A 15,407-nucleotide genomic window follows, 5' to 3' on the forward strand; every position below is an offset into this window, starting at 1 on the left:
ATGTAGCATAACATATTTAAAATGACCTGTAGGTGTTGGTCACTGTGTGTGTTTCCTGCCTTCCTTGTGACTTTGTCATGTTGGCCAGTTTGGGAGGGAGGTGGGAACCATCTGTGAAAGCCCAGTCCGTTAAGGAGGAGCTGATGCTTCGGCGCCGGTTTTCTACCTTACCCAGTGGCAAATATAGGGTCTTTTTGAGGTGGGGGCATAAAAGGGGCCATAATTCAGAGGGGGAGGGGCAACCTTATCATTAGCCAATGATATGTTTTGAATTGGTGAGCGACAGGTGAGGGGGCACTTATATGAAGACAATGCATGCTGGACCATTTCTGACGTTGCCCAAGCAAAGCCTATTAGCCAGATAGCGCCGTTTTTAGTAAGATATGCCTTTGAATTTCTGCACATCAAGGTGTCAGAATTTTGATTAGGGCCGAAGTGTGAAGGATTATACTTGTGCATAATAAGACTTAGCAGAGAAGTAAAGAGCCCTGACCTCAAGTAAAGAATTAAAGGGTCAATGGCGATCCCTTATAAAGCAAAGGCAGACCAAGGCAAGATCAAATGATGGTGTTTTACATAAACTATTTAATTTGGCGTGTGAACTGCGACTTGTGGATGTGGTTTCAAGGTCCGCGCACTGCTGACTTGTATCCACCAGATGTCACTCGCTCCCCATCTGAGCAGGGACATCCAGCAGCATGGAACCACCTGCATTTCACTTCCTTTAGACTATATAGTGATATAACGACACTTCAGTCATCATACAGTAGGCGTAGATTGGGGGGGGGGGGGGGGGGACGACATGACCTCGTGTCATAACCAACACTTAATCAATAAACGACTATCTGAAATAGTGGAATTTAATTGTTTTCATATAGATTATCTTATTTGGTTGTGCAAACTGCAACCAGCTTGGTTAGTTAACAGCACAGCACAAATAGCAACGTAATATTTGTCGGTAATATTTGAGTCCGTCACAATTCTCATCGAACTGTGTTTGATGTTAGGGCGTAAGAATGAGTAAGAAGCCCGTCAAAAAACGGGGCCAGACCTGGCATTTCTTTGGGAAACTCCAGTTAACTTACTTAAAGTAAGTTACTCTGTTACCAGAAACTGAGAATCATTTAGTTCATTAGCATTGCTGCCAGAAAGTCCCATTTATGGCTAAGAAATTCAATAAATCCCCTATATTTACTTATATAGATCTTCTAGCTGCTATGTGTGTTGTGTTTGTGCTGGTGATTGTTTCCGGATAGGATGTGTTTGTGAGAGACAGGGTGCACGACTGTGACAGGGGCATCATAGTGGACCCTGAGGTGACGTCATTTTTCCAGAGTGAATGGCCTGACATTCGTGGCAGAATCTCGCGATTTGTGCATAATTTTAATAATACCCTAAAATTCTGCATAAATAATGCGGGGCATTACTGGACTTAAATTGTCATGTTAGTGAAGGTGGATATCAGTAAAAATGGAAAGACGAATATCACTTTAAATATTGTAATTGTAAGGGCAGTACTTCACGAATAAAAAAAAAAAAAAAAAAACTGTTAATATGTAACCTACGCCCCTGTCAGGCATGATAATAAACTGTGTTTCTGTCAGTACTGTATAGGCCAAAATGCATTGCTTTGGATTAGTGTTCCCTGCAGCATTTGGCAAAGATACAGTACATGCTGTGGGCAGGGACGGATTACGGACCGGGCCAGCGGGGCCGCTGCCCAGGGGCCCTTGGGGTGCAGGGGGCCCTATAGGGCCTCTGATGGAAACATGGAGGGAGGGCGTTTGGCTGCCAAGGGCCCTTGAATTGTGGTGGTTGTGGTGGTGGTGCTGGTGGTGGTGGTGGTGGGGGGGGGGGGTCGGTGCTTTCAGGGGGCCCCCAGCCCTGTTATAGGAACTTTAAAGGGAAATGGGTGCATGGGAGCCTACTTTTAGAAGGCCCTCTTAGGCCCTCCTATTATGGTCCTGATCTTGACAAATGGTCTCTGTCGCTATATCAGTCCAGGTCATTTCCCTTGTTTTTTTTAATCCTGTTCGCCCGTAGTTCAGCTACATTCAAATGGTGCTCTCCATCAGAGGTTTCAGCTCAATTACTTTCTAATTAGAGGGCAAAAAGATGATAGATAGAATGAGGGAGATGGAGAGGGAGAGAGAGAGAGAGAGATCTGGAAGCTGGTTGAAATAATGCCAAGAGTCAATGCTGCCATAAAAGCACACACCATATTTCTAAATACAGCTCAATTACTTTCTAAATAGAGGGCAAAAAGATAGATAGATAGATAGATAGATAGATAGATAGATAGATAGATAGATAGATAGATAGATAGATAGATAGATAGATAGATAGATAGATAGATAGATAGATAGATAGATAGATAGATAGATAGATAGATAGATAGATAGATAGATAGATAGATAGATAGATAGATAGATAGATAGATAGATAGAATGCTGCCAGTGAAGCAAAAGTTAGCTATTTTGAGGAGTCAAAAATTTAAAAACATTTTGAGATGTGGAACACTTTTCTTGGCTGTTGCAATATCACTTCATTGCATCATGGGCTTTTAATATAACATGAATAGCATAACTAAAATAAATACAAATGCATTAAAAGCAGGTGTATCCGAATTTTTGATAGGTAGGCTAATGTACTTTACTAAACCTGAAGGACATTGCAAGTTTGCAGACGCACCGTAATACAGTACAAAGACATTCAGGCAGTAAAAAAAATCCGATTGACAGAGACGGTACCCATAATCCCTCTGGTCAAAAATACATTATGTGGTTAGCACTGCTTACCTTATGTACCCACTATACAAGGCTGGATAATCCATCAAATTCAAGATCAGCATTACTCGGAGGGAAAACAATAGTGTCATATTTCCTTTCATGTTGTTTTTTTTTTTGTTGTTCTCCTATTTCTCCTTTCTGCAGTCGTAATTAATATGCAGGAATGAGTCACTCCTCTCGCAGAGCTAATAGCGCTAACGACCCAGGTGCCGACAAACACCTGCTTTTCGCCCGTATTAAGGCGTACAGTAGCTGCAAGGTGCTGACAAACAACGCACTGGCGCGTATCCATACACCTACCCAACCCCCATCACAAAGCAGTTACACATTTATATTTAAGTGCTTTGGCAGTGATGAAAGTATATCCCAGTTATATTCGTTTTATGAAGTAATGCCCCTTTGTTTATAATTCACCATTATACTGATTCCTGCTGATTTCCTGTGGTAGAGACAGTTCATCGTAGGGCATACACGTTATGCATACATTTCGGGCAATTTAGAGTCCAGAGGTGGCAAGTCCAGGTTCAGAAAGTACAAATCCAGACCAAGGGTTTGTTTCAACCAACTGCTCAACAGTTGTACTTTCTGAACCTGCACTTGTCACCTCTGTATAGTCTGCTTAAAGGGTATTTGGACTACGACAGAAAATCGGAGTACTAGGAGGAAACTAACCGCAAACGAGTTAAAACATGCAACCTCCAGGGCGAGCTGCGATTCGATCTCATAGCACTGGAGGGGTGAGGTGTGCGATGATGTAGTTGGAAATGCTGTACGCATGCGATAAATGAAATCTATGGCTATACGGCCGCTTAGTTACACTGACGAGAGACTGAAAATGGGCATCAAATATCAGATGCGTGAGTCTGCCAGGGAATCCATGAAAAGAACGAAATTCGCACCGGCATGTCTCCGGTAAAATCCACGAGAATATAATAAAGCCCAGACACTCCGACTGTTCTACAAACCCGGCAATATCAGTCACTTTTGTTGGATTTTTAACTTGTATGTTTTTATCCCCGTTGCATATCATATTACGTAAAATTAGGACAGATTGGACTCAGAGTGAAATCATCATCTGTAATAATTTTGTGTCACCAGTAGATGGCAATATTAACAAGTGCAATATTATTTTAAATATCTGTTTGAATTTATTTTTTATATTTAAAAATAAGGCATTTTAAGATCTAATAAGGTATCCGTGTATCCACATGCATCCCAAATATCCAAAGAAGGAAACTCATTGAAACATCGGATATTTAGTAAAATGAACTTCGTTTGAGGATCGCCTTGTTTTCCTTTTCCGGATATTTATGCATCTGGAGTTTCCCATTCAGCACCGCATACGATCCAACCTGTCGCCATGGCTACGTGTCTGCATAATCTTAATGGCTGTGCTAATAAGAACGGCCCAAAATAGGCCCAACAAGTGGACGGTGTCAGAATTTCAATCAACTCAACTATGCAAGTGAAGGAGCTCATTTGGACATTTTAAATTACTTTGGCCGATTTGTGAACCCTGTTGCTGTCGCTTGTCTCTTTTTAGCTCTGCCCACTAGGATACTTTCCAAACTTTTAAAATTAATGCCAGATATTAGCAGGAAACCAGTATTTGTACAAGAATATCCAATTTCTTCTCCACATGAGCCCAATGTTGATTAAACTGAAATATATGACAAACGAATATAGGTGATTTAAGGTTACCAGTAGCAGAGTTACTGGTTTTATTAGTAGACTTAAGATAAATAAACAACAGGAAGCCGTATACATGGTCTGACCCTTTTGAGTTACGAGCAGGATGCTAAACGCAGAATGGAAAATCAGGAAAGACACTAGCATCCACCATATCACGCTTGCTCCCACTAGAAGGGGAGTAATACTCGAGATGATTTATCATTCATGTTGCATGCTAAAGAAACACCAGATGGATTTTTTTCTTGCACAATGAACCTGGATTTTATTGCATTTTCACCCTCAGTCATTTCTCCTAAAACATTAAACATTCAACCTCACGTACAGATATAAAATAACCCTGAATTAATAGCACAATATCAAAATATCTTCTTTGTTCCTTCCATCTCCTTAGCAACCCAGCCCCCCCCCCCCCCCCCCCCATTTCTATTGAGAGGATGCTGATGTTTTCCGGCAGGGAAGTGGGGACGGATTTATCTGTCTGGATTATACTGGAAATCGTAACGCAGATAGCAATCAGGAAACGTGGGTCGTTATGGAAGGCGACCAGGTTAATCTGCTTAGGTCATTCAATTTGAATCGGCCATTCTGCACAGGCACGTACGGCATTGAGTAAAAATGAAAGTATTGTAAAATGTAAATATTCTCAAATATTGACATATGAGTGCCGAAGCTGGACTGGGCTCCTGGGAAGTCCGCGGGTGAATAACCACATGGAAAAAGATAACATGAAATATTGATATACAATATGAAATTGACGAGAAGCCTCACTTGTGTTTCTTAAGTAGCCTATAATTTCATGCGATTTTCAGAGAACATAAATGCAATGCTTATTATTATTATTATTGTTATTATTATTATTGTTATTATTATTATTATTAAATGCCTCTATGACGGGACTAAGGTCACAGGACTGCTTTAGTGGAGAAACCAAACGCCGCATATGCGTAGTTTATTCAGACGGAAAGAATACTACTTACTACAATAATTTGATACATGAGCATTCTATGCTATTTCCTTGGAATATTTTATGTATTAGATTGCACCCCTTAATTGATACTTGGTATGCAGGCTACTCGATCCAGGGTTTCATCCGCACCAAAATATTCAAAGATGTGAATTGGTGAGAAGAGATTAATATACTACATCTTGGAAATTGAAAATGACATAAGATTATCTAAAGTGCTCGACTTTAATGGAATTGCTGCTAATGGCTATTTGCAAGCCGAGGTTGTCCTGGACTGTTAGCCACCTGCGACCAGCTAAGCCGAGAAAAGCTTTCAGGTTTATTCAGAGGCTTCACGGTATTGGAACCATAGCTCATCCAGTCTCGGACCAAGCTCCAATACCTGCCCAGATGTACTCCTGGACAGTGTTTACCTTAATGAATTTAACTAGTTACAACACACTGCCTGCACATATTCTGGAGTTACAGAGTCATGCAGACAGAGAAAACAAACACATGCATATCCATATAAAACACAATCAAAGCAGCCATCCATACACCCAGCTGAGAGTCCTCCCTCGCATGAACGGAAACTGTTTACTAGGAGTGATTTCAAATTAGAAAATCAAATATTTATGTTTGTGCATTCTGTTTTATAATAATTCTAATCCATGTCCCTCGCTGTTCCATACCACTGTAAATCAAAGTTCATGTAACCAGCCTGACCTTAAAATGAGGAGTGATCCCCCCTCCCGACTGGCGGAAATGGTACAGTCCGCGCTCTCGGAGAGGCTGGCTTCACCTCGCTGGAGCTACTGTTCCTGGGCAAAGCGGTAGGGTAGGAGCAGTCTTCCCCCAAATTCTCCCATTCCGCGTTTAAGATCGTAATCCTGGACTCCTTTAGGATGACAATGTATAAAGGCAAGCGTCGCAATCAAAGATGTAAGTAATCCAGGGCCGAAACCCCAAGTATTTGTTATGATATGGAGTGGCACGCGCCGGCTGTATGCAGTGTAATTTCTTGCAGTAAATGTATTTCCTTAGCGTTAACATTTTTGTCTTGCCACAGAAGTAGAACTTGAGTTCTACTCCTCTAAATAATGCAGTAATTGCGGTAAAATCAGTCTTTCTAAATGCTTATATTGTGTTAGCATATTATTTGCACTGTTTCATTATGCATTTGCGTTATACGTTTATGAAACGGTTGTTCATTATTGGTATGTCGGTAAGTTACTATCAGCATAAATTGCTGTCAGGAGACTGGGGCTGCGGGGGTTTGCAGGCACCTTAAGGCTTGATCGCACCCCGTCGTGCGCCCACAGCTGGAAATTAATAGGCTGCACTAATAAACAGGCGGCGGAAGGAAGACCGAGGATGATCACCCCCTGTCATTTCCCACTTTTGCATTTTCACATGACTATAAAGAGCAGCTTACCTATTTTGTGCCCTTTCCAGTATGTCTGTAGGTATATCCAGTCCAGAAATGTCAGACGGAAACGGAGCTAAGTTCTGAACTGAAATATCATCGCTGTAAAAAAAACTTGCGACACCAAACAGTTAATCTAATTTAAAAATGAAAGCAACCAACTCACACAATATACGCTCTTTTTCCGTTATACCACATTTACAGGTCAGATGCTGCATTTCATTTCATTATTTGAACTTCGAAAGTGCGTATGCTTCAGTTATGTCATTTAACGTGGTTGACGATAAAAATTTGACTGTTCAATGTAGAAAACGATTTAGCTGAAGAAGTGTTTCTTCGCCTTGAATGTTCAAAATCGTGTTTATCCTAGCTTTTAATGAAATGCGATTCCAGTAACCCTAATATTTACTCTCTGATGCGTTTGTCCAGTCCATCACGTCATTTTAAATCCATGTCCACGGGTTTGTGTTGTATTGGATTCATGTCACCTAAGTAATTTGTTCAAGGGCACGTTAGCAGGGGACCTCCTGGGACTGGAACCAGTAATCTGCAGGTTTTGAAACCGACATCCACTGTCAATAAATGCCCTAATATAGTATTAGCATAGTATTCATAGGAATAGCCTTCCGTAAATGTAATTCCATTGTATGATCCATTTCTACTGTAATGTCAGAACCTTGGTGATGGATGAATCATAGGGTTTGAGGTTGACCTCACAAACATAATCTTATGATGATGATGGTGATGACAGTGTGATGAATAGGGTGTTAGTAAAGATGGTAGATCATTATGTGCTTTCAGATGTTCACTTATGGAGGGAGCTGTTTTTCTTCCCCCGAGAGCTGCTAGTTACCTAAGTGCTAACCTGTGAATACTACACTGCTAGTTACCTAAGTGCTAACCTGTGAATACCACACTGTTGGTTAAGCCCTAGACTGAGTTTCCTGCCTAGCTCATTGAGGGATCACTGTGAACCCTGTGAATACCACACTGCTGGTTAAGCCCTAGACTGAGTTTCCCGTCTAGTTCGTTGAGGGAGCACTGTGAAACTCTTCAATGATGATGACGAATTAGGTTGAAAGAGACTTAAAACAGTGTAACTTATATGGTTTTGGAGAGCAATGCTCTGTTAGCGTTTTCCATTCCTCTCTTTGTCTACTCCACACAGTTATAAACCAAACCTATATAACAGGCTATAATATATTTTGGCAGAGGAAGTGCTCTTGGTCGTTAGAACACTGAACATTAAGTGTCGCATAGGAAATGTAGCGTAATTACAGTCTTCTTGTAAAAGAAGAAGGGGATGAGAATGACTCCTGTCAGTTGGGGATTTTGAGACGTGTTGCCATGGCAAAGCTAGGTAAAGCACAGCTTTCTGGTTTGGTGGTCTGCTCTAGACACCAGCAGATCTCCCATGGCGCTGCGGGTGATGCACTGTGAAAGCTGCCGCGAGACACAATGTGCCCGACTCTGTGACTCTTCTGTGCACGCACTGCAAAGTGACTTCATGCCCTGCAAATCTTTATCCACTGCAACTGTAAACATAGAACTTGATGCCCTGCAGATCAACCTCATGCACTGCAAATCTTTATCCACTGTAAGTGTTAACTTAGAACTTCATACATTGCAAAGCAGCTTTATGCAGAGAAAAAATACCAATTTGTAACTTTGGGGGTTTAATTACTTGTCAGTGGAGCTGTACCATCATGGGTCTGCCAGTTGTACCCTAGCTGTAGGTAAATATACCTATCAGGGTACATAAATGGACAAGGAGGAACATTTTGTACCATTGAGGGTACATTGATGTTGTTTGTACCTTAGGGAACAAAACTGTATCAGGGCTGTACCCTTTTTCTTACAATGAACACTGCAAGTTTGTACCCACTGCAACTGTAAACACAGAACTTGATGCACTGCAATCTTTACCCACTGCAGCTGTAGTCATCAATCCCGATACACTGCAGAATGGTCCGCCTCTATAAGATGCTGATGGCCCCCATGCTGCCTGGGAACTCGCAGTGTGCCTTATGATATGACCCGCGCCGCCGGCTCAAAGTGTCACTCATCAATCATGTGAAGGAGGAGTAATTTGGCTGGTTCAGCACGTCCCTGCTCCTGTGATTCCTCCCACCCGGCTGATGCTTGTATCCCAAGTGGCCCGGCGGCATTTAAAGGGTAAACGGGTCGAGTGGTGATGTGAGGATTTAGTGACTGTGCCGGGGAGCGCTTACTCTGGAGTACTTGTGTGGGTGTTCAAAGCTGCCTCCATAGCAGGCACATTTTAGACCCCCCCCCCCCACCTCAATCCATCCACGTGGCGTTAAGCAGAGACTCAGCCTGGCACCAGATCTCCCCGTAGAAGCTGGATGGGGCTGTGGCCCTTATTTTGCCATAATCCTTCAGTTTCCTGCTCTGTTCGCTTGCTCTTGCTTCTTACAGATAATGCAGTAGGCGTCCTCGGGTTAAAACCGGCACAATCGCCTGTCTCTTCTCTCTGAAACGGCAGCCTCCGCGTTCCGGTCCAGGACACGCTGTACTGCTCAGCTGTCGCCTGGGAATCCTCATTGGGGTGTTTTTTTTTTTTTTTTTGCATATCTGCCCCCGTGGGCCATGTAAGCACACGCCGCGGACCTCCTGCTAGGATCATTACCAGCCATTACAACAGCTCATTACCATGTGATGCCGTTGGGTCTTCTGGGGGCAGGTGCATTGTGGGTAATCTCTCTGTGCCTCAAGTTCCAATGCATAGGCCTTCTGGCTTCTTAATGTGCCTGGACCACCCCCGCTTACTAATTTTGCATCTGCACACTGGTCTTGAGCAGGGCTCTGATTGCATTATGAGAAGGCCACTCCGATGGTGCTCATCGGAATGTCACTACAGACTGTGCCGAATTCATGACACTAAAAAGCGGAGGCCTGCTCTCCATCCTTCCTGCTGTACAGCAAAGGGAAGAGAAGCTCATGCTGTGTGGACGGCAACCTAAGACTGTTTCGATGTGCTCTGGATCTGTGTGTGTGAGAGACAACACAGTATGGGGAAAATGGTGATGTAGGATAGATGAGTCTTAGTAAAGAAGTGGCCTGTGGGGGGAGGACAGAACAACTGAAAGATGACATGGGTGGGGGAGGCTGGTATTTTACTGGGAAGACTAGAAGGGCTAAAGGTGGTATTTCAGAATGTGCTCTCCATTCAGAATGGGGTCCCCGCAGCACCAAGCGGATCAGTGCGGGGGTGCCAAGGATGTGTTTAATTATTCATCGCTGATGAATCGGTGCCATGGCAGTGGCCATTCTAAACAGGGGCCACCCCCCTACCCCCCCCCCCAACATTGTCTCTGTTAGGAAGAGAAAGGCTGGGAGGGTTTATTCTGGGGGCTCAAGGGCGTGTGATCTGTATGTTGTGATCCGGATTCTCTGGGGGGGTTTGTGGGGATTTTCCTGCAATAACAACAGTAATAATAACAATATCAACAATAATAACAATAACAACAGCAATAATAACAATAACAACAGCAATAATAACAATAGCAACAATAATAACAACAATAATAGCAACAATAATAAGTATGTGGATGGATGGAATAACAATAATTGTAACAGTAATAATAATAAACATTGAAATGAGCTACGTGCCTCCGTCACCATGCTGACCTGCTGACTTTCATCATCACCTATTTGGTCTAACACCGCTGCCCTTCACACCAATCCGTTGCCGTCTGCGATGCCCCCCTCCCCCCCGCCTGTCTACCCTCTCCATTAGGTTGTTAAATCTCTGGAGCCATTATCTGCGCCTTCCTCGGCTCTGCTCCGCCCCTCCCCTTGGGACTCAAACCCGACAACCTTGAGGCCGTTAGCCCCCATCATTAATCCTGCTTTGTTCCGGGCCGCACCCAACTCTCCCAGTCTCATATTCCTCCCTTTGTCTCTTCACGCTCCCCCCCCCCCCCTCAGTCCAGCCTCCAAATCGAAAGTGAGCCTGAGCGCTGCGGGGGCCGATGTCTGTGTGTAACAGGTGCGGCTGGGGGCCCTGCTGCCCACTGTCTGGCACATGCTTAGTCACACCAGTCACACATATTCGAAAGGGTGGGGGTAGGGAGGGCTTTTGTGCTGGAGGCAGGTGCCTGGTAGCTACGGCGATGGCAGTGGGAGGGGCGGCGAATGTGGCCCAGGGGTTGGGCTGGGGGGGGGGGGGGGGCTTGGGGAGACAGTTGGCCCTCTGGACTTCCTCTCTCTCCATCTCTGTATCTCTCTCTAACTCTCTCCCCTCTCTTTTCCTCCCTTGCTTCAAATTCAGTCTCTCGCTCCCACTCTTCTCATTTTCTGTCACGTTCACTTGTTTTAAAACACTCCACATATGATCACCATTCATGGCTTAATGTGGACTGATCATTTTTCATTACATGCTGTGTGTTCCACTTTAAAACTACGAGGACCACATTCTGATTATTACTGATCATTAAACAGCTAATGAAATGATTTTCAAATTTGAAATTTCATGTGGGAAGTGATCAGTGCCTTCAGGGTCCTACAAGGAAACTGATGCATGGATTCAGACCTGGGAAAGAACCTGCCATCTCAGTGCACGTATCCAGAGAAGTCAGGGTCTGTCAGATACCCATAATTTGGCCTCCTTGTTTATTTACGGATCAAAGCCTCAGCTCGCTTACGAGGCTGAAACCACGGTACGATTTCAGCGGCACTGTGATTGGAAGAGACCGGTGTCGTCTGTTACCCGCCGGTCCGAAGCTGTGCTTGCTGAGGTTCTGACAGAACTCTCAGTCATGAGCGTGGCCAGCCTTCAGGACCATGGAGAGCTCCTGTGAAGCCGCTGTGGCACACTCACACACACTCATACACACTCATACACACTCACACACACTCATACACACTCACACTCACTCACACACACTCATTCACACTCACACACACTCACACACACTCACACACACTCATACACACTCATACACACACACATACACACTCATACACACTCACACACATAGTCACACACACACAGTCACACACTCACACTCACTCACACACACATAGTCACACACACATACTCACACACACACACCCTCACTCACTCACACACACAGTCACACTCACTCACACACACACTCACTCACACACACACTCGCTCACACTCACTCACACACACCCTCACTCACTCACACACATACACACTCACTCACTCACACAGTCACACTCACACACACACACTCACACACATACACACTCACACACCCACACTCACACACACACTCACACACACACACACACACTCACAGACACACACACTCACACACATACACACTCACTCACACACACACACCCACACTCACTCACACACACACACTCACTCACACACACACACTCACACACAGAGCGAAGCAGCTGCATGTGGCCGGGCCACCAGCCCGAGCTACGAGGAGCCTGTGGAGAAGCATCATGGAGCTGGTGTGCGGATCAGCAGGTTTGGGCATTGTCCCTGGGATCGGAACTGATCATAAAGTCTTTTCTGTGCTCTGTGAATCCCAGTGTTGGCATAGTGATTAACATGTGTACATTGCTTTTCATAAAAGCATCTGCTAAAAATAAATAAAGAGTAAAAACATGTCGAGGAATGAGGCCAGTTCCTGCAGTGCAGCGCCGGGATTTAGACGCCTGCCTTGTAAACAGCTGGGGGCGCTGTCCTATTTATGCTGGCAGATCGGAGCACTTTTAAAGGGGTGGAAAAAAAACAAGGCATGCTTCTCTTTTCTCTCCTCTCTCTGAGGGCGTTTGGAATTTGACAATTTGTCTTGAGTGGGTCAGATGTCTTTGTCACGTTACGTGGGGGTGGGGATCAGTGACAGAAATTTCAGAGAATCAGGGTAGCTAATGGCCAGCTGCTTAGCCAGGATCCCACGCAGCTCGTGGGGCCACACTTTTCACACTTAAACTCACCCTTGAACCCCGACATGTTCAGAGCAAACTGTTCACTCACTGTCGACCGCGCACTGTGCTGAGTATAGGTGTGACGGCTAAAGGAATTTACCTTTAAAACACCACATGACGCTAATTGGTAAGTTAATCTTTTGCATAGCTGGGTATGAAAAACAGGCAGCATGGAGTGGTATGCACTGTATTCCTGTATACCGGCATCAAACACGATGCAGCGGTATGCACTGTATTCCCATGTACCACACATCAAACGTGATGCTGCGGCATGCACTGTATTCCCTGTATACCGCACATCAAACGTGACGCAGCGGCATGCACTGTATTCCTGTATACCGCATATCATAAATGATGCAGCAGCATGCACTGTATTCCAGTATACCACACATCAAACGAGATGCAGCGGCATGCACTGTATTCCCGTATACCGCACATCAAACACAACGCAGCGGCATGCACTGTATTCCCATATACCAGATATCATACATGATGCAGCAGCATGCACTGTATTCCCGTATACCGCACATCAAACGAGATGCAGCGGCATGCACTGTATTCCCGTATACCGCACGTCAAACGAGACGCAGCGGCATGCACTGTATTCCCATATACAGCACATCAAACACGATGCAGCGGCATGCATTGTATTCCTGTATACTGCACATCAAACGCAATGCAGCAACATGCACTGTATTCCCGTATACCGCACATCAAACACGACACAGCGGCATGCACTGTATTTCTGTATACTGCATATCATACATGATGCAGCGGCATGCATTGCATTCCTGTATACTGCATATCATACATGGTGCAACGGCATGCACTGTATTCCCGTATACTGCGCATCAAACGCGATGCAACGACATGCACTGTATTCCCATATACCGTACATCAAACGCAATGCAGCGGCATGCACTGTATTCCCATAGATGCAGTGATTGTGCCAAGCTCATGCTAGCCTGTGGTCAGTGTGACAGTCAGAAAAGGCCCTCGACAATGTCTCACAGTCCTACACAATTTAAAATGCCCGTCTCCCAGTATTTTTGGGGGGGAGGGAGGTTTATGAAAGCTGCAGCCAGACTGAGGGCTGGTCCCATGCCTCATTTTGGGAAGATACACTGTAATATCCATTACTGATTATTTATCTGTTTAAAACTGGATTCCATACTCACAGGCAAATCCTCTGCTGTCTCTAGTCCACATGGTTCCACCATATCAGTATAATACCTCCCCAACTCCACTGACTGCCCTAATGGTCTCACACCGCAGTCTTGCAGTCAGACAGCCAGCAGAGGACAAGGGAATCTGGATGTGCCATATTTTCCAGGAGAAGGGGGGGAATTTTTCTGGGAGAGGAGAGAGCAGAGGGACAAGACCATCATGCTGAGACAGGAAACGGTGCTGAATGTTTTGTCGTCAGCAAAACACAAGCCCCACGAGCCGATTCGAGGGGGTTAAAATGTGTGTGCTGTTGATTAACACAGAACCCCCCCCCCACGCCCCCCCCCCCCTCTTGTGTTTCTGCTGCAGATATCAACATGGCCGGGGAGCCCAAACCGTACAGACCGAAAGCTGGGTCCAAGCGACCCTTATCAGCTGTCTACAGGTAAGGTCTGAATGGCTCAGCAATGACGGGAACACAAAATGAACAAAATACAGGGAGACACAGAACACAAAATGAACATAATGCAAGAAGGCAGGAAACGAACATAAAAACATGATAGATGAAAACATGATAGATGAAACAAACATGATGCAGGAAGACATACAACACGAAACAAACATAATGCAGAAAGACACAAAACATGAAACTAGTGTAGTGCTGAAGGACATGCAGAATGACTCAATGCAGGATGACTCAAAACACAAAACAGACACCATGCAGAAAGACGCAAGGCACAAAACAGTGCAGAATGATACAAAACATGAATTTTGTACAATGCAGAAGGACACGAAACATGGAATGAGCATGATGCAGAAAGACACGAAACACAAAACGAACATAATGTAAAGACACAAACACATGACGTTATATTCAAGGTCAATACTGTACCTCTCCTGTTTTAAATTGCTTGGCCAGATTCGACCACACCCTCCTGCTGCATGAGAACCAGAGGTTTATGTTAATGGACTCTGTTCCACCTGTCTGATAAGGTTATCGACCAACTCGTCGCTGTTCCATAGAGGGCCTCTCTGTCCACTCATCAGGATTATTTTAAGAAGCCTTAAAACACACACCCTCACCCTCCCTGAATGCTTTACACAATCTTTTTCTTTTATATAAGATGCTCGAGTTTGTTTTTCATGTGGTACCACAAATTAAACGGTCAGCGCAATTGAAGGCTACGGAACATTCTGTGACTTTGTTATCAGGAATAATCCACTGCTGGGATTAGTTGAGCAATCGGGCCTCAACATGCCTGAGGGAAGCAGGAAAGACTTCATGAACCGGCATTTAAATATCACACATCTAAGTACCATCCCAGGTTCTGATTGGCTTGTATGTGATTCCGTCACAAAAAAAACTAACCCTCAGACGGAGGCGTTGTCACGGTGACCATAAGCCATAGATGTGCTTTTCATTGCAGCCAATGAAACCCTTTATCTGTAG

General features: G+C 44.5%; 1 protein-coding gene across 4 annotated transcripts in view; it reads left to right on the forward strand.

Moving 5' to 3' along the window:
* Positions 1 to 15,407, forward strand: part of LOC111835148 (RNA-binding Raly-like protein) — a 92,044-nt gene that overhangs the window by 66,035 nt on the left and 10,602 nt on the right. For 3 of the 4 annotated variants that reach the window (XM_023795140.2, XM_023795138.2, XM_023795139.2), the window contains exon 3: positions 14,327 to 14,402. In XM_023795140.2, the coding sequence (XP_023650908.1) occupies positions 14,327 to 14,402 (76 nt within the window). Of the gene's footprint in view, positions 1 to 6,198; positions 6,367 to 14,326; positions 14,403 to 15,407 lie in introns of those variants that run through there. The other variant, XM_072710472.1, reaches the window with a different exon arrangement.

This window comes from Paramormyrops kingsleyae, chromosome 4, assembly GCF_048594095.1.
Source record: "Paramormyrops kingsleyae isolate MSU_618 chromosome 4, PKINGS_0.4, whole genome shotgun sequence".
NCBI lineage: Eukaryota > Metazoa > Chordata > Actinopteri > Osteoglossiformes > Mormyridae > Paramormyrops > Paramormyrops kingsleyae.